This window comes from Glycine soja, chromosome 16 (genome assembly GCF_004193775.1).
Source record: "Glycine soja cultivar W05 chromosome 16, ASM419377v2, whole genome shotgun sequence".
In the NCBI taxonomy this organism is placed as follows: Eukaryota; Viridiplantae; Streptophyta; class Magnoliopsida; order Fabales; family Fabaceae; genus Glycine; species Glycine soja.
The window spans coordinates 19,855,437-19,877,207 of NC_041017.1; the positions used below are offsets into that span (position 1 = coordinate 19,855,437).

The 21,771-nt window shown below is 33.2% G+C and overlaps 1 protein-coding gene across 1 annotated transcript; it reads right to left on the minus strand.

Moving 5' to 3' along the window:
- Window positions 1-4,127: 4,127 nt before the first annotated feature.
- LOC114390684 (plant UBX domain-containing protein 7-like) lies at window positions 4,128-16,037 on the minus strand. The gene is made up of 10 exons (XM_028351513.1): window positions 15,816-16,037; window positions 15,541-15,689; window positions 15,340-15,459; window positions 14,132-14,327; window positions 7,609-7,686; window positions 7,456-7,524; window positions 6,270-6,413; window positions 6,037-6,133; window positions 4,957-5,240; window positions 4,128-4,490 (listed from the first exon to the last, which is right to left on the minus strand). Exons 1-10 carry the CDS (start codon window positions 15,915-15,917, stop codon window positions 4,326-4,328), a joined length of 1,404 nt encoding a protein of 467 aa, XP_028207314.1. The 5' UTR covers window positions 15,918-16,037; the 3' UTR covers window positions 4,128-4,325.
- Between the last annotated feature and the right edge of the window lie 5,734 nt (window positions 16,038-21,771).

Consider the following 21,771-nt stretch of genomic DNA (forward strand, 5'->3'; position numbering starts at 1 on the left):
GGCAACATCGACATAACAGTTGTTGTGTAAGGCTCCCACAGAAACTGCATACAATAACACAATTGTTAATTTATCTTAAACCATGAAATTTTATTTATTATTTAACGAATACATCATGATCTTGTTACCTCATGTCGTTTCATGATATCCAATTTGCGACGGAAAACTATTAGATCATCATTGCCAATATGTTGGTTTCCACGTCGCAGCCACCTACAAAAAAAATATGAAATAATTAGTGCCGACGCGTTACATTATTGATTATTTTCAAATGAATTTTTTTTCAAAACAACTAACCTGTGTCCGAGTGGTTTGTTTTCTATTATAGGAGGAGTTCTCTTTGGAGCCAAAGTCGTGCAGCGTTCCCATGCCCACATTTGGATTAAGATGCACATACCTCCGATTGATTTTATTTTGTAATCGGTGACGCTGCACATCTCTCTGTATAAATAAGCAAGCACGGTAGGTCCCCATGCATACGTGCTGCACTGTTCAAAGTCCCGTAAAAATTGGAGGTACCTTAGGGAAACTTTACTACTGCTCTTGTCAACAAATAGAACTCCTCCTATGAATCTGAGGATCCATGCACGGGTAAACCTTTGTAATTGTTCTACGTTACCGTCATGGATATTTATTTCTGAAAAATGGTGAGCCAACCAACTTAATTTGATCACACTGCCTTGAAGTTCACCTTCCTGTGATCTGACTCCCAATAATTCTTCACACAATTCAGCCCAATCAAGATTAGTCTGACCAATTAATGGTGCCCCCTCAGTATGAAGACCTAACAAGACTGACACATCTTGAAGAGTAATCGTAGCTTCTCCGCATCTCAAGTGAAACGTGTGTGTCTCGGGTCTCCATCTTTCAATCAAGGCTGTAATTAATGAAGAAATAATTTTCAGGTACCCCATTTTCATTATCCAATAGAATCCTGATTGGCGAAGCAGAGGAATAATTTCCTCTGGTATTTCTTCTTGTCCTTGATAGATGGGTACAGCTCGTCTGATATGTAGTTTTCTGTTTGCTTCCCCATTCCAAACATGTTCGGAAACATGTTTAGGTTGCAGCCATAAGACGTCTCCATCTATTGGACCAGACTTAATGTGTATACTAGATGAAGATGATGACGAAGATGTCATTGATGCTCTAAAGTTAAATATAATACAAAAAATTGACAACAAAAATTTTACATTAAAAAATGAACAAATTTAATAGCTACACAAATTTAAATAAATGTTCTAAAATACTCTACAAATAAAAAATTACAAATTTAATAGCTACACAAATTAAAATAAATGACCAAATTAAAATACATAGATTTGTTACACGTACAAAAATTTAACACAAAAAAACTTAAAATACTACCTAAAATAGTCTACAAATAAAAAAATTAAAAATTACATACCTTCACAAATTTAAATAAATTACCAAATTCAAATACATAACAAAATTAAAAATTTAAACACGTACATATATTTTACACAAATAAACTTAAAATACTACCTAAAATAGTCTACAAATAACAAAATTACAAATTAAATAACTACAAAAATTTAAATAAATGACCAAATTAAAATACATAAAAAAATTAAAAATTTAAACACGTACATAAATTGTACACAAATAAACTTAAAATACTACCTAAAATAGTCTACAAATAACAAAATTAAAAATTAAATAGCTACAAAAATTTAAATAAATGACCAAATTAAAATACATAGCAAAATAAAAAATTTAAACACGTACATAAATTGTACACAAATAAACTTAAAATACTACCTAAAATAGTCTACAAATAAAAAATTTAAAAATTAAATAGCTACAAAAATTTAAATAAATGACCAAATTAAAATACATAATAAAATTAAAAATTGTTACACGTACATAAATTTTACACAAAAAAACTTAAAATACTATCAAAAATACTCTACAAATAACAAAATTAAAAATTAACATAGCAACATAAATTGAAATAAATGACCAAATTAAAATGCGTACATAATAAAATTATAAAATAAAACACATTCATAAATTTAACACAACAAAACTTAATTTACTAACTAAAATACTCTATACACAACAAAATTAAATATTCAAATATGTACATAAATTTAATTAAATGACCATATTTTTTTTCCAATTATTAAAATTTAAATTAAATAACAAATATTAGACAAAAAAAATGGTATTAAATCAAACAAAATTCATGGAATAAAAAATTTAAAGAACGTGTATATATATATATATATATATATATATATATATATATATATAATTAATAAAATTTCATATATTTCAATAAAAACTATAAATAAGTCAATTAAATAATATTCACATTCTAACTAAACCTAAAATACCATATATAAAATACAAATAATATCATACAAACCTAATAAATCTAAACCAAATAATAATAACATAACAACTAAAATTAACGTACAAATAATTTTATCACAAATAATAAGATACAAATTTAAAAAATCTTAACAAAATCATATTAATAAATCCATTACAACTAACGTACAAATCATAATATACCAACTCAATATTTCAATGTACTACTTAAAATTTAAAAATTTCATCTAACATCAACAAACATAATATGTATATATAAAATAATTAATACCATGCTAATTTACAAAATTTAAAAAAATAATATATATCAATTTAACTATAACTAACCTAACATATATCTATATATATAACACAACTAATAACATAATTTTTAAAACCTAACATTAACCTATCAATTAAAGTTACCAAGTTAATAATCACTTACCAAGCACAGAGAACTCACGTAATATGAAGAGGAGAGAAATCGCGTACCAAGAGTGAAACAAAGCACACCCCTACAAACATTAACAAAATATTTACCATTCATATATATATATACACACACGATAAATATTTATCATTCAAAAATACTTACCAAAAACAAAAGACAACAATCAAATAAGAAGAAGGCAACAACAACCAAATAAGAAAAACGCAGTCAGTCTAATGGAGGAAATAAGGAAGAAGAATAGCAAAGCAATGGAAGCAAAGGAAGGAAGTGCGCAGTGCACTCACGAAGCTTCTGCTTTTATAATGGAAGAGGGCCAAAAAAATTTCAAACCAAGCAACCCGCCAATGGTAATAGCGGTTTCTTGGCAATCCCTATGCAAGGCAAACCGCCAATGGTAATAGCGGTTTCGCCTGCACTGACCCAGCTACACTGCCATGGCAGGACGTAGCCTGCAGCTACACGTCCATGGAACTCGCCAGTTTGACTGGCGGTTCCCAAAGCGCTAAGTATATCGCCATTTGGACTGACGGTTTCCTCTCTGCATGCACGTATCGCCATTGGTGCTGGCGATTTGCTCAAGGACACCAAACTCGCCACTAGTTCTGGCGGTTTGGGTCCTGCATGCATGGTTTTAACGTAAATAACTACCCCATGTTGGAAATAATTTGAAAACGACCCCATTTAGAGAAATAGTTTCTACATAGGACACAGAACGCAAATCATAAGTAACACGTGACAAACCTAACTTTCCCATCAAAGGTCCAATCCATGAATATTGTATCCATATGAGGAATAAGACAGCTCAGATTCATTTTACACAATACCTCTCCCTCCTCCCTATATATATATATATAATTTACTAATCAAAGTATAATAGTTAAATACATTAAAACATTATAATAATATAAAAAATTATAAATTGTAAAACTAATACCTTGCACGGTATTTAAGTAGTTAATGATATAATGAGTTATTCTAATATGAAGGTAAAACGTTTTAAATTATGTTCCGTTTTTAATTATAATAATCCATTATATTATTATGTACCAAAAAATATGATATTAAACATTCCATTAATATTTTTATATTAATTTTAATCGTTAAGTTTGAATTTGTTAGTATAAAAAATATTTATCCTGGGCGTTTATAGGTGTTACAATGCTCGTTATAATAGTAAATTAGTGTGTTTCACGACATTTTTCTAAACAAAACCTATATCGACCACTTCATAAATTATAGTGATTAATTTTTTATTTCAGTCAGTTTACTAATTAAAAACAAGCAAACGGTTAATTTACCACCACCATTAACAATTTCCTAAATAATGAAGGGGAAACGATACTATTAATAACATCAATATATTTCCATTAACATCGCTTAACCCATCGTTCGGATTTGTAGTCTATACACAAAAAAGTTTCAATAACCTTTTCTTTGAACATAAACAACCTCATGAAAAGATGAAAAACGGGATCATATAGATGGGACCAATCTGAAGTTCTCAGTCTGCAAATTTCACCCAGTAATGAACCCGAACTCAGTCCCAAGTCACCGAAATCATAGAGTTGGCAAGGCCTGATTCCTGGAAGGTTGAATTAATTTCATAGTCCAGAATTTTAGATGCTCCAGGAATTGCATGTGTTAATCTAAATGAATTTGTTTCATCTTCCCCTAGTTGAGCAGAAATGAAAGACCACAGCAGCTTCAAGAAACACAAAGAAAATCAAAACCAGACAAATAAACTAGTAACATCAAACGCAATCATTCATTCCAAAAAGCGAAGTCTTTGGATACTAATTTCCACACCCCCACTAACTTTTGAACATTGAAATGATTACACACCCTTCCTTTGGTAGAGGGAGTTTAGAGTGGAAATAAAGCGGGGAGGAAGAGAAATACAAAAATTAGTGAGGGTCCCACATCTTCTACACACTACTTTAATTCAAATATCTCTCCCTCTTATTTCCATCTACTTTATTTCCATTCTCTTCCAAACAGAGCAGCAGGGTGGTGTAAGAAATTTGTGAATTCAGCTGAGTCGATAACAATCCTCCAAATTAAAATAAGCAAATAAAGCAACTTAAAAGTTAAACTAGGAAACATAATTATGATTTTAGTATAATTAACACCACAGTTATCTACAGTTATACGAGAGCAACATTTGTTACCTGAATTGGATCAGTGCGTAAGAAGTTTCGCTGAACCCGGCGTCCATCTGGAAGCCGAACACCAACTCTGCATAGGAGATTTCTTTCAACCTTGGGTTCTTCAGGCAGGGTTGGATATGTGGGTCTCTTAGCCATGGGTGTTTCTTGCCCATTGACTGCAACATCTGCATCTTTATTGTCTCTTCCAGCCATAGCAGTTGATTCTTTCATGCTCTCCATAGAAGCTGCCAGAGCTCTTTGAACTTCCTCATACTCCTCTTTATTCTCATCTGATTCTACCAAGGCTGACATAAAAACAGATCATGATGATGGCCATTCGACAAAGATGATTTTTATCATTAGGATTAGAATCTTTGGTGGAGTCTCCCCTTCCAACCATGTTTTTCTTATCCACAAGACTCGATCCGGAGACCTTGCTTAAAGGATCCAAGCTTGGTTCCACTCAAACTAACGACATGCTAGTATCACTAATTAGGATTAGCATATCTCTTTGTTTAAATCTTCATTTATTTTAGTTTATTTATTTTGTTTTTTAATCTTTTCCTATCTTAATAAGATCTACTTATCAAAATCCCAGATTTCAGATCATAACTAATTATTCAAGATTACATGACAATTTTGGCCAATGTTTTCCACATTATTGGCTGCAAACAGTGCCACTCTAGCCGTGTAACAGCCAGGTGAGATGCAGCAGCCCGAGGAGGCAATCGGAATATTATGAATGAGAAATAATCTTCTGAAATTTTGTTAGTCTAGGAGGGACTCTGCCAAGGACAAGTTTGCTTCTTGCTTTCACCAAGATGGCAAGAAGGATCATTCTGTGACTAGGCCCATGACTCAATCCTATGTGAAGGGTCATAACAAAATGACGGATATAGATTTGTCAGGAAGTAAAAGCAGGACTTTTAACTCAAGAAATAAAGAATGTCCAGAAGTGGATTAAGGGAGGTGGGTAAGGTCCATCCAATATATGGAGTGTTGATATAAAAAAAAAAGTAAATATAACAATAGACACATTAAACATCAAGACATCTAACACTGAACAAACTCCTGGAATATAGATAGATAATAGCAACATACCTTTAGATTTTGGTGGGCTAGAACTTCCTCTAGGACGCTTGTGAGACATGGTAATATGATGATCCTTAGGCCCTGCATCAAGGAATGCTAGTAGACCCTAAAGTAAAGCACAAGACTCTTCAAATCAGTAAGTATTGTAAAACAATCAAGTTCAGGATTTACATATGAATAATGTTTCAACTCCCCAAGAAAAAAGTTTCCATCATAGTAAGTTAAAAAATTGTATTGCATACTTCCAATAAGCTTTCAGGTTGAACCATTCCAATCCAAGAGCGCATCTTTTGGCCAGTGATGGGATCAATAACAAGTACAACAGGAATTGAATCCAGTCTGTAATAAGTGCAGACTTTTCTGCCTTCAGTTGTATCATCATATACCTATATGCAAAAAAAAGTAAACGACAGCGGAAAATTATATATAAGTATACTATAAATGAACATGTTTAATATCAACAACGAATACTTATGAAAATATCACAATAAAACCCAAGTACAAGCAGCACCTACTAAAGCATTTGAAATGCTGAGGAATTAGAATAGCTGCCACAGGGCAAAAGCCATTGTCATTTACCACATAAAGCAATATTTATGCAAGCCAAATTGCCAAGACTCAAACTTCCCTTATTAAACCTACAGCAGCATACACTACTGAGCAAACAGACTCTTTTATTCCCCTCCCAATCCTGGTCAAAGAAAATCCCTCGCACTCAGTCCCCTGAGAAACCACTAAACAAAGCTTGGAAATAAGATTATAGTAGGATGCAAAAGAACAACTATGTAACGTATGCTCCAAAATCAAAGAAATCAATGTTTAAATCATCCAGGCCCTTGGATTCAAAATCTAATGAACCACTGGATCCCATAAAGTAACAACCTAATGATTCCTGCCAAGAGGAAGTACCAGATATATAATACCGTCGTGATATCTAACAGCTAGTAAATATTATAGATCAAGAGTATGGAGTAAGCAAGACGCAGTGACAAAAGTTAGTTAAGAGTTAGAAAGAAAAGAGAGTTTTCAGTTACTATAAACCTAATTGAAACAGTTAACAGGAAGAGAAACTAATATAAGATATACACATAAACTGTAACTAAATACTCTAGAAAATGTAATCTGACATAAGCCCACTTAGAAGTCCAAAGATCATAATCCTCCAAACTTTGTAATTATTTTCAAATCAGAATGAATTTATTGTTTTATAAAAAAATTATGAGTAAGACAAACTTAAGCTTAACGTTGAATTGTTACAAGAATCATTTTGAGTATTGAGTCAAAATAATATCTACAAACTTTTTTTTAAGAAAGTGAGCAATTCTGCAATTATATGTACTCTGTTGTAAGCTACCATGCTAAATAACATTTTGAAAATAGAAAATAACTTAACCACCAGTGTTAAAGTCAACAGAGTAGGAAACTGACCTGCCAGAATATGCAGTTTGTACTAATAGTCTGAGAAACGGCTTCATTGGCCCATGTATCCCGGTTAAGCTTCACAAAGCAAACAAGATATTAGAAGAGCTAATGCTGAAAAAAATCAAGAGAAACATAAATTGAGCACCAAGAATATAATACCATGTGTGAGCTGAATTCCTTGGTAGATTGTATGTTCACCAACAACCATTTGTTCTGCATGGAAGCAGCATCTTTCGCCTGCATACAAAAACCAAATATTAGTCACAACCACTTATATGATTATATTTCAAAAAATATGTACTACCCATCTAGAGGGAGCTACAACTTCTATGCAAACAATTCCCATAAACTATGCAGATGGAAATGATTGAAATCAAAATGAGATTAAGGCATCAACTTGTACTATTAACAGACCAACAAAAATAAAATAGAAGTGGAAATTCAAGCTTTCCTCATATAAGCAAAACAGCAAAAATCTATATCTTATTAGAAACTAAGCATTCCATCATTACAACAAAGAATCTTCCCCCCAATGCACAGCAACCAGGTGGTTTTAGGACAACTACAGAACAACTCAATGTTTGGAACAGAATGGGAAAATGTTGGGTCAGTCTGGTTTTCATCTTCAGGGTTAACTCTGTTAGATTGGGTGATACTCGAGCCAAAGTGCAGCAAGCAAAATCGATGCAGAATTCCACAACAGTAGCATCAGTTGGGTCAGTACCAATTGAGCAACAAGTAATTGACAACCTTGTGAGTTCAGAAACAGTGGATATCTGGGCATTAATAAGATAAGCAACTGATAACAATTAGGATGAGAGGTTGGAACACCTTTTCTGATGAGCATAAAAATCATACATTATACTTGGCTGAGAAGTAGTAGAATGAATTGTGTATGGACTTTAGGTAGAAACAAACCACAGTGAATGCATAAACCAGTAAAATATGGAGGTTGGACTGACTTTGGTTGGACAAGAGAAGAAGTGCAAAAACAGATGCAAACAAGAGCTTAATGAATGACTTTCTCTCTTTTTACATAAGTTCAAGAATAGAGAAAACAAAAGCTTGATACAAACAGCTTATCTTATAAGCTTAATTGTTGTTTATTTTCAAGACATAAATACAAGGTCAAGCAAGGAAGCCCATAAAACCAGAAAATGGTAGAAGCCAATCTATAATGATAAAGACTGAATTTATTCCCAGCATCTAATATCACTAGTCACACATGATTTTGAATAAAACAATTTTGTATATAGCAAAATCTAGGGGTACCAGTAAAACCTAGCAGCTGGATACTGTCAAGTGTATATACACTATACATAATCTGTATAACAAAATATGGAGACTAGCTCCTTACAGCAAACATAGACCACTAGATTTCCTCACAACAGATAAAGAAAAGGTACTTCGATAAGAACCTTTGGAGAACCTCACAATAAAAGCTTAGCCATTGGACTGAGAGAGCCCATGACCTTCTAAACCCCACAATAGAATCCCATACTTTCAAGGATAAATATCACTTCTGTTTTTTCGTTTTGGTGCATTATGTTTTAAAAGTCTCATTGCGGTTATATGTTTAATTGATGTTAAAGAACACATTTTACATTGATATCCATTTGAAAGGTAATAAAATGCATTGCCTATCTCCGGGAGAACCAACCCAGTCAGCATCTGAGTATCCAACTACCTGAGCATGTCCCCTATCTTCATAAATAAGGACTTAGCCAGGAGCCTTCTTAATGTATTTCACCCAGTGATCTTGGCAGGGAGAGTTTAGGAACTGACTTACCACACTCACTGCAAAGGCAATATTTGGGCAACTGATCATGACATAATTCAACTTTCCAACTAACCTCCTGTATCTCCCAGGATTCAATAAGGGCTCCCCCTGATTGGGTAGTAACTTGATACTAGGATCCATAGGAGTGCCCAGTGGCTTGGCATTGAATAGGCCAGTCTCTTCCAGGATGTCAAGGGCATACTTTCTCTGAGAGATTACTAAACCATTCTTGGATTAAGCAACTTTGATACCTAGGAAATATCAAAGATTATCTTTAGTTTGGAATTGGCGTGAGATACTATTTCAAGCTAATAATAGCATGTTGATCACTGCCTATAATGACAATGTCATCCACGTAAACAATGAGATAGATACATCCTTGAGGTGTGAATGGCGATAAAAGACAGAGTGTGGTCAATATCTAGAGCCTAACATAGGCACCTTAAGAGCCATGCTTGCTCAGTGGAACAGTGTCCCCAAAGATAAATAATTTTAGCAAATCATGTCCATCCCCGATTCAGCCCCTTTCGTATGCTGCCATCTGTCAGACCCTAATTTCATCAAAGTATAATGATTTTATCATTGTTAGCGGTAAAAAAGAAAAAAATACTATGTATGTATGTATGTGTATATATATATATATATATATATATATAAAGATAAGGAAAAAGAAAAAAAAAAGAGATAGAGATAAAAAAAAGGGGAACCAATCGAATTGTGGCGTTTGGCACCGGTTACAACGTAAGACCAAGGAATCACTCAAGGTTTTGATGATTGTTTGTTAGATCCAGAAACAAAGCCACAAGGAAGAGCAAAATGGTCTTTTCATGAAGATTTCTGACCCTAAATTCGCGCAAACTAGCATCCAGCTCGCCTGGGCTAAGATGTAACTTCAGCCCTAAGCAAGCAACTCGCATGGGTGAGTAGATACCTTCACCATTAAGCAAGCAACTCGCCTGGGCAAATTTCCCTACACTCAAAGGCTGTTTTCTCTAAATAGCCATGCATGGTTGAGAAGAAAAGAGGTTCAGCGGCCTAAAAAACAAAGAGAAAACGCAGAAGAAAAAGGAGAAAAGGAAAAGTGGACCCGAGGCGTTGTAGAGTTGTGACCGTGAATCACTTCCTTCGTCATTTCTGTTGTTAGTCTTGTGCTCTGCGCCATGATCGGTTAGTTTTTCTTAAGGATTGGATATAATCTTGGTATCCTTATGTGTCTCTTTTGATATTATATATGTATTAATCTTTTCTACTCATTATTGGTAATTTCATTCTACTTGTAATGCTTGATTCCATTTGATCACTAGTGTCCTGAAATTGGATTTTTAGTGTGATTGGAAAGTAATCTTAGAATTTGAACCGATTGATTTTACTCTTTACATTACGTTGCTGGGAATACAGCATAACATGTTGATCACAAAAAAACATGAGAATATAATTGTAATGCTAGGGTATTTACTGCATATGCGGAGAATCGATATTTAGTAAACATTCTTAGGTTCCAAGTGTGAGGAATCGACTTGGGATAACTATGTGTGCATCAGTAATGTTAGAAAATGACTTGTATACGCTAACCTTATTAGGATACTAAGGATATGAACGATGAAATATAATCCTATGTTTTCATAAATTAACTTAAGTCGTTTGCATAATTTACGTATTTCTGATACACTAAAATTCTGTTATTTTCATATTTTCCGTTATTTTCGTTGTTCCTGTAATTCCGTTATTTTTACTATTTTTTTACTTTAAGTTGTCACGCTAAGTCTCAAACTTGCCCAGTAATTCTCCTAGAGCGTTTTGTTTTCATAACACACAACGCTGGGTCTTGGACTTGTCTCGCGCGCTCGAAGATATTTGTCATATTCATAACAGGTGGATATGAAGGATATCCGACCAATACACAAAACAAAAATTAAAAAAATTAATTCAACACACAAACATTTTTACCTAAAGAACTACCTAAGTCTGATTTCCTCATTGCACCTAGGGATACGTAGGAGCAAGGGCAACAACACCCTTGTCGATTAAAAAAAACAACAAAAACACAAAAAAATTCACCGCTCGAAAAAATAAATAATTTTAAAGACATGTTATTTTTATTACACACTCGATTAAAGGTTGTCGTTCTTTGTGACAAACACGTGGGGTGCTAGCACCTTCCTTATGCATAAACAACTCGCGAACCCTTTCTTTTCAAAATTCGCAGACCTTTTCTTTTTGGTTTTTCTAATGTTTCCCTTAAATAAACGTTGGTGACGACTCCCTCTCGTTTTCTTTTTAGAAAACAAATCTCTTTTATCTTCTTTCGCCGTCCCGTTGTGACTTAAGTTGCGACACCATCGTTAGCAGAAACTGTGTGTCTAAATGCACCACGAAAAACAGTCTATATAGGCTTTATTGAATTAATTACACATGATTAGAGAATATTCAGTTTCCCCTAAATCAGATATGTACCTATAAACTCTATCTATTACAATAAATTCTGATATCTCACAGTGATTCTCAACACATTTAATTAATACTTAATAAATAAAAATCAAAACTCAATTGTGAATCGGTTTAGAATTGGAGAAATAGATTAGTCCAATTTCATGTTTGTTTCATTGCTGCCAATTATACTCGTATCCTCCAGCTTTCAACTCTCTAACGAGGGAGTATAGAAGAAACTAAATTCAAGAGAGAAGCAAATAGGTTGCATTAGAATTATCATCCCCATTAGTTCCTAATGCCAATAACCTTCACTAACAAGTTTTAGAAGAGGAAAGAAATTTCAGTACTAGAATTTTTTTTTGCTCAGCAAACATAGATAATATATATTAATAATGAGTACCAGTGGTACTAAAGTTACAGTATTTTAGGGGCCAGCTGGTTCCTATGGTTATTGGTAGGAACAAAGCTAGCACCACAGCACCCTGCTACCTAACCCGTGCTACAAAAACCATCCCCCAAACTCCCAAGCGAAATTTCAGTGCTAGAATGATTTTGAAAGGTTGCATGCAACGGAAATATACAATTTACTGTTGGACCTCTTTTAAAATAAGGAAGCCCAACTCAATATGTTAAAAAGGAAAAAAAAGGGTAAAAAAAATCAAACCTGACTCTTTGTTTTAAAAGCCATGTGAGTTTTAATATAGAATATAGAATTAAAAAAACAAAACTATTTATTATGTTTTAAAAAGGCACGTGAGTGTTAATATAGATAGAATAAAAAAATAATAAGAGTCTACGGTTTATTAGGTGAGGTCCAATTTGCACAAGACCCGCAACCCCAAACAGCAATCATCTCTATCACACAAACCCTAATTCTGAAACCACCTGGACTCCACTCTTCAAATGGCTTTGAAACCTTGTCGGTCTCCCATTCCTTAATGCCACTGTGACACAAAATCCACCACACGCACGGTGACAGCGAGGAGTAGAGCGGCCACAATGGTGTTTCTCATGGCTTCTGCAACATGATGTTGTCACAATTTCGTTTTTTGTGATTTTGTTAAATGAATTTTTAGTGTATTAAATGGATTGTCTTTATCCACTCCATTGTAATTAAACAAGAAATTTATCCAATCCATCCATTTTTCACCCCAACCAACAGCCCTAGCAGTTCGCACCCACACAAGCTGACTGAGCACTACCCTTTGACTAGTACTAGACAATCACTATAATGTAGGCGTCACCACCTGCACTTTTGTTTGCAACTAAGAGACACAATGGAAAGCTTCAATAGCAATTAATAAAAACCTCGGGAGAACCACACTACAAAAGCTAGCTATTAAATTGGAGAGCCCAAGGCATCATAAACCCCACACACTAGAATCCCATACTTCAATGTGTGACTCAAGTCTCATACCTTGCATTTGGATCTTGACATACTACAAAGTACAAACAGGTCATTACAAAACCTGTAACTCCCCCCTAACTCAATAGCCAATAATTGCCTACCTCTCATTTCCAACCTCTTCAGGTATATCCCACACAACCTCTAACTTTACCAAATTGCTTCCCACACCCATTTCATGTAATCAAGTATGTTAGTTAAAGCCCAAAAGGGTAAAACCTGCTTTTGCCCATAGTCATATTTTCCACGCCATATAGCAAGGAGTGCCTAACATCTAATTGAAACAAAATGGCTAACAAAGCCATCAGGCATCAGTCCACCCCAAAAAATTGTGAAATGGCAGATGTACCCTTATAGTTTCTCATCCTACACCTAGAGTCCTCTCTTTGCCTTCAAACCTCCATACAGTAAGCCAAGATGTCCACCCCCAACATTTTACATTTTACATTTGACAGTTATTAGCAGAAAAAGATAATCCCAGAGTTGAAGAATGGAGTTGATGACATGTGTTCAGACAGTGCTCTGAATTTTATTAACAGAAATTGTTTTACAATCTTTTACAGCCGTACAAAATAATGTGAAATAATAGCAGATGAAGCTAAAAGACACAGAACTAAGATAATAAGAATGATGGAAAAATACCTACCTAAAATATCTAATCTAAATATCAACTAACAGCCATGTTGGGGTTTTGATTGTTGACTGATGACCCCTTCATTCCTTGCTTATTATGCTTAAATGGATTTAAGTGTAGTGCATTTTTCAAAATGCAAGACATGTATATGCAAGTGTTAAGGTTTATTAGCTTTTAAAATAGAGGGTATGTAAGAAACCAGGAAAATAGAGTGAAGATTTGAGTAATTAATTCTATATTTTTATGCTTGAAAAGCATAAAAATTATAAACAATAATCAAGATCGAGTTTAAAAATCAAGGTTGAGCTTGAGCTTGGCCTTGCAGGCTCATGTTTGAAATCATATTAAATAAAAAGTTTTTTGGCTGAACTAGGCTTGACTAATTTCCACTTTGACAAAATCCATAAAATCCAAACTAAGAAGCATATTTTACCTTATCAAAAGCACCATTGAACATTAGATGAAATGGAGGGCGATAAAGTGAAGCAAGATTATCTCGAGAAGCCTCTGCTGTAGAAGCAGCACCTTGTTCCGACTCCCAAACCCCTGGTTGTCTCATTTCCTCTTCAAAGTTACGAAATGCAACTAGGGAGCTCGGTTCATGTGAACGATGCCCAGCCCTTGATGCTCTGCATAAACATCATAAAACACAACATGAATGGATAGTTTGAATGTCAAAAGCCACATATATTATGGCAAAACAAAGTAAACTTATAACAAGCCAAACTAAAACACAGGTAAATATTTCCTAAAGATAAGACAACCCATAAAACAGCATTAATTGAATTCTGACTACAATATCACTTCACACAAGTATTTATGTAATTTCCATTACAAGACATAGTTCTAAATTGCAATTATTGCAGTCCACAATTGCGGCGACAACGTAAAGGTTTTTCAACCACCGCAACCGCAATTGCGACCGCATCAGCCACATTTTCCCACAATCTCCTACAATGTCAAGGATCACAACATAACCACAATTTATAACCATGAAACAAAATAAAAGATCACAGTTGTAACATACTTTAGAGTAATTAATATGCAAGACAATCTAATAGTTCTGCTAAGTACATAATAGGGTCAATGGTGTTTTGAGTCCTTGAAAATTTTCCAAATTTTGGTTTTAGTCCTCTGGTTTTAGTCCCTATATTTTTTGAAATACCCAAACTTTAGAGCCTGTCTAGGGGGAAAAGTTAACTTTACGTGCTAATGTCTGGGTATTTTCAAAAATATGTGGACAAAAACGGTTGGTTTTAAAAGTCAGAGACAAAGACCAAAATCTAAAAATTCTTCAGGGAATAAAAACACCATTGATCCTACATAACACATTTGATATTCCTTAAAAAAATTGTTAGCATTAATGCATTATGCTTCTTAGTGGATCGCCATCGAGCATTAACATACACACCACTCAAACAGAGTTGAATCCTTCCAAGTGTATATGGATAACAAGACTACCAACCTAGTGACAACAATTAATCTGTTTTTCACCTGACTTTGTTTCACAGTTTACAACAGCACACACGGACAAAGAGTGAGAAACGGCTTGCTTGTTATGCAAATACACAATCCAAATAACGACAAAAACACCAAATATCCAACAAAGCAAAGAAAGAAATGAGGAAAAGCAAAACATACCCATACAGCATCGCGTCGTCGTAGAGAGTTTCCCTTATTACAGGCAAGGGAGGGCGCACCTCTTCCGCATCATTGAGGCCAATACTTTCACTTGCAGCCGCAGCGTCCTTCCTCGGTTCACTAAACACGAGTGCAAGTTAAAAAGCAACAACACACAGAACAAACAATTACTGAGTTAGTGCATCAGAGTCATGGTACTACCTCAAAGGCTGTTGATCGGTCCAGGAATCGACATTTTCCAAAGGCGGAGTGTGCAACAACGGAGGCGGCGGCACCGGCAACGGCACGGCCCCACCTTCACTCCCTATCAGAAACAGCTGAAGAGCCTCCTCAAGCTTCCAACTTGTGGCCTGTCACACCATCAATCACAACAACAACAACATTATTTCGTAGATCTGTTCACAACGACAATAATAACCTAATTCGAAATCACAAGAGTGGCCCTAATTTGGGAATTTATGAGAGAGTGATGAAACCTGGAGGAACTGGCGCGCAGTCTCGGCCGTCTGGCCCTGAGCGACCTCCAGGAAAGAAGAGACCATGCTCTGTTGCTCATTCGCGGACAGCACTCCCTCCATTGATGATTCTTATTCTTTCCAATTCCGAAGGGATTAGGGTTCAGATACAGATGAAGAAAAATGAGGACTCCTCATTAGCCAACTAACACACGTCCATACTCCACTCTCTTCCGAGTAATGTTAACGTCTTTATGCAATATTTATTTTTTCTTTTAAATGTTTTCATACTTATAATATAGATTAAATTATTGTTTAGATATTCTAATTTATTTTTAATATTCAATTAGTAGTTGAAGTAGGTCCTCTAATTATTTAAAATGATTTAATTGAATCATTTTGCCAAGTAAATTAACAATTCAATTGGCAAAAATGAATCTTTTATCCCTTCGAAATAAATTATTTTGAACTATAAAACTTGTCTAAATCGAAACGATAGAGATAAAGAGTTATTGATATGAGATGAATCCAAAGAAAGAGGGATTCCAGTTATAATCCAGAAATGATTCATATATATTATACATGAAAATAAAGGTATCATTTCAAAGAAATTTCTAGATAGAATATGCCTTATTTGCAAAACGGAAGACCAGTTGATATAATCTTCAATCCATTAATGATACATTCATGAATGTAAAATATTTGAATCTAAGTATAAATAATGTTCACAAATCATTTACATGGTGGTTAGTTGTGTTGTTATTAGTTGAAATATATTAATACAAGCAACGGAAATTAAGCATGTCGCATTACATTTTAACTTAATTGAATCATTTTAAATAATTAGAGAACTTAACCGAAGCACTTAATAACTAGAGAACCTAACAATTAATTTAACCTATGATATATTTCATTTTGTAAGGAGGTTAGTTTAGTTGGTTCACCAAAGATGCCTCAGTTGTTATAAATCTCTCTTGAAATAGAATTTTTTTTTTTAACATGACGTACAAAAAAAAGGAGTATATTACAAATATTAAAAATATATTTGAGTTATTTTTTTAACATGTTGTATAAAATTTTAAATAAAACTAAATATACTTATTGTTTACTATTATATTATTATTGAATTTTGCTAAAAACATTCATTAAGAAACTAAAGAACATAATATTCACCGAAGAGCATAAAAAAGTTATAAATAATACAATTTTATGTATTTAAAGAAAAAAAAATTCTCCTTTTATTTCCTTTAACTAATGTCCTAATGGTTAGCATTTGGTATTATAAGTATATTTTGATTATTTTTATATAGGATCCTCCTAAAAAAATTATTTATAATTTGATTATGTTTATAATTTCTTTTCATATTTTTGTTCTAGATTCAAAGACTACGGACCCTTACACGGATTTTCCTACTAAATATTGTAAATGCAATAGAGTCTTATACCATTGCGTCAATCTTTTGGTTTTTTTTTCATTTTAATGCCACAATGTTATTATTATATCTACAAAATTAAATTTTTTTTAGGCAAGTCCATCTTATGTTGGATGATTTTCATTTTAATATGTTATTTAGTAAATGCCAAGCCTATTTTTCAATTTCTATAAATCATGCGTCACTTAACAGTTATTAGGGTTCAAAATTTATAATGACTACTGTACGAAATAAGAGTTCCTCTAAAAAGAACCTATAAGATTCATAAGAATTTGGTTACTTTTATTTTTATTAACTGTTTTTACTTTTTAATTACAAATATTTTCAAACATTTGTGCAGCAAAGAATTAAATTAACTATTTTTTTACAAATCTTTGAAACAGGAAAGATATTAAACATAGGGAATGTTTGAAAGACAAAAGTTTTTTATATTTGTAATCATAAATCATGGAAATTATGATTCAAATGAATAAAATCTGTTTGATTGCTCTTTTTTTTTAGTATATTTAGATAAGTTTTTAAAAAATGAAAGAGTTACATGATATTTTTATGAATTATTTTAATAATTTATCATAATAATTATTCTAATAAGAGTAATAAGATATTTTTATTATAATAAAAAAAATTTAACTGAGAAAAATAAGATTCTCACCTATTCATATAGGAAAGTTTTTTGGAAAACTAGATAAATTTTTTTTTCAAAAAACATTCTTTTCTAGAAATGTTATTTTAAAAATTGATATCAAACATAAAACATGAATATTCCCAATCTAACATTCTCATGAAACTAAAAATTTACTTCCTAACAAATACCCCATGAAGTAATAATTTATAGTTAAAAAGTAAAAACATAAAATGAAAACGAAAGTAAACAAATCTTTAGAAGACCAAAACAAAAACAACTATATATAGAGAACAAAATGTTATTTAAGTCATATACTTAATGTAAAAAATTTGATAGCCACTTATTTATATATATTATGAGGCATTTGTTTCACCATATAAAATTGTACTTTTGAGAATCATATTCCTAAAAATATTATGTCTAATAATATTATTCCTATGAACATGTGTGAATGTCATATGCAATTTTAGAAAGAAAAAATATTAATAAAAATAAAGGTGAAATAAGAAATGTGAAGAAAAAATAGACATAGCTAGTTAATGTAGAAAATAACTTTCATTGTCATGGAAATGCAAGATACCCACCTATGGGAATACGAAGTAACCTAAACATGTGTATTATATAAACTAATTTGCAATTTGGGTCACCTCTTTTCCCAAATTTGTGATTTTGGTCACCTCTGAAATTTTATTATAACATTTGATTCACTAGTTTTCAAACTTGGTGATTTGAGTCCTTCCGTTAATTTCTTTGTGTTGATCGTTATGTTATTGATGTTGACCATTTTATTTAGATGACTTGTGATGTTTAAAATGAGTTTGTTAAAATATAAACATGATTATTGTTTAATTTTATTTAAATTAAGTCAAAATTAATTAAAACCAAAAAAAATTAAGCCAATGCTCCAAAATTCCACACAAATTCACCATCGTCTTTCCTTGGAACCTCAATCCATCGTCCTTTCATCTTTCCCCTCTTCCCTAACACTTGTTTTCCACTTGTCAAATTCATCTCTCCATCGAACATAAACCTAGGCATTGCTCCTTCTCTGACATCCTTTGTGATGCGAGCTCCCCCGTTGTTGTCGTCAACGTCATTGACACCAACGACAACCGATGAGCTTTTGAAGTAATGCCTTTAGTGATTCCCAGCAAACTACATAAACCTCCAATCACGCTTTCAGAGCAACGTCTCCTCCTTTAGTCTATCTTTGTGTCACCGCATCATCGAACAGTGGGGATGTGAATCTGAGAACGATGGTGGCTTTGATATCGACCTCTGAGTCGTCGTCACTACTATTGTTGAGGACCATTGACAGTAAGAAGGGATATACTATTGTGGTTGTGGCAGGAAGTTGCTCGGTGATACTGGTGCTTGATTTCTAATGATCAAACAAATTTCTTCAACTCGAGAGGACCAAAATAGAAAAGGGGGAAGGAGTATGGAGTCTAAAAAATTTCTTTATTTGTTTTTTAATTAATTTTAACTTAATTTAGTTAAATAAAACAATAATCATGTTTATATTTTAATAAACTCATCTTAAAAATGTCAAGTTATCTAAATAAATGGTCAATGTCAATAACATAACATTCAACACATAAAAATTAACTGAGGGACAAAAATCATAAAATTTTCAAACTAAGGGGACCAAATGTTACAATAAAACCAAGGGGACCAAAATAACCAATTTGGAAAAAGAGGGAGACTAAATTTATAATTTAACCTATTATATATTCCGGGGAATGAACCATTCCTAGGAATGCTTTTACAAATTTTGTAGCAAACATGGATGTGTTATTCTTAAATCCATATTCTCGAAAGTTTTTGTTTATACCTTGAAACAAAACTTGTACCCTACATGAGATATATGTTATGATGCAATCCTACCCCCCAAGGGCATTGGATAAAAGACTCCAAGAAGATTGGGTCAGAGATGCAGGAGAAGGCTCTAGGGTTCTCATGAGCCTTAGCGTAGATTTTGGGCCCATGGGCTCAATATGAGCCATTTATCTTTGTACATATTAAATTAGAGTTTCATTATTTTTGGGTCATGTATTTAGGGCTCCATAGTGTAGGGAGGGTACCCTAATAATGTAGGATTTTTCAAGCCTTGTATTTTAGGGCACCTAGACTAGTTTTTGTATTAGGGGTAGTTTTATAATTTCACATACATTAAGTGCATTATCTAATGTGTGTGTTGGGAGATAAATTTAATTGAATTGAGAGAAGCTCAATCCAATTAAATTTTGGACCATTCTAAGGGGGAGGTGAGCATTTGCTTGCTACACCCCATTGCCACATCATATATTCACACTTTGTGCATGTCCTTCATGTTGTACATGTCTCATGACACCTAAGCACACTTAGTGGAGAATCTTGGACTTGATCTTGGATTAGTGGGCTAAAATATAACTAAAATTCACTAATAATTAGTGAAATTTTGGCTCCAAATTTGGCTTCACCAATTCAAATTCAAGTGAAATTTGAATAGAAATTCAAATTTTCCTCCAATTTTGTGTGACACTTAGGCTATAAATAGAGGCCTTGTGTGTGCATTTTTTCATCTTTGATCATTTGAGAATTACACTTCAAAGTTCAGACCTCATTTAAGGCATAAAAGTTTTTGCTCCTTCTCTGCTTCTCCCTCCATTCATCTCCTCATACCTTCAAGCTCTTATCCATGGCTTCCTATGGTGGTGAGCTTGTTCTTGACTCATCTTCTCCTTAAAGTGGCGTCTCCAATCACCTTTCCTCCTTCTCCATTCCACTGCCATTGATCTTCAAGAAGCAAAAGACTCCATTAATGAAGAAGATCCAAGGCCTACAAGCTCCACATGAAGCTACATCATGTGGCATCAAGAGCATCTTCATCTAGGTGATGTTCTTTTGCTTCCTCTATCTTTTTGTTCAGTCAATTCACTTTAATTCCCTTGTTCTTCATCTTCTTCTCCATGTATCTCCTCCATTGTTTTGTGGTTTTGTGTTGTTTAGAGTAGATTCAAAAAAATAAATCGACTAAATCTTAGATCTACACTTGTTCTTGCATTTCTATGGTTCAAATTTTATAAATCTACTCTTGAATCATGTTTCTGTGTTGATTTTAGGTTCTATCACTTTTCAGTCATAATCTTCTTATGCTGAACCTTTAGATCTCAATTTTCTTGCAAAATATTGATTAGAAAAGAAAACACAAAAGTCTAAGTGTGAATCACTTCATTCATGTTGTCTTAGAGTCATGTTTAGTCTAATAATTGTCACATTATGTTTTAAGTTTATGTTCAATTTTGATTTTGTTGATTGAATTCTAGATACATTTGTTCATGTATTCTTGCAATTTGTTGCCTATCATTTGAATTTTGAGTTTAATTGATGCATGTTATTTAGTTCATAACATGCTTTAAATCAATTCCTAGAAGTAGTCTTGTTGTTGAACTTTTTTTGTTTTCTAAGTTTTCTATATGATGCTTATGAAGAAATTGAGTTGTGGTGCAGAGTTGTGGCTAGATTTGTGAATCAAAATAAGTCTTAAACTCTCTTGAATTGTGTTATTCAAGACAATTGAGCATAATCAAACACAAATTGTAACTATCCAAGCCTTAAGCAACATAAACACTACTCTTGATTTCTAGGTTGAAATTCTGGTTGTTGTTAGTTTTGGCACATTGTCTTCTTAACTCCACCATGGCTTGAATAATTTGAGTTTTGAGCTGGAATTTTAACTGGATAAAATAAACATCTTGACGAAAACAATGGAAAAAGAATGAACAAAAATGAAAAAGACATGAGCAAGAAAAGGTGATAAAGATTAACATCAAAATTCACGTCCAGAACAACAACAAAAATGTCTATGCTTGATTTGCTTGAAAATTGTTCATTATTTTGAGTTGTATTACATGACTATTTGACTCCTTGGAGTTGT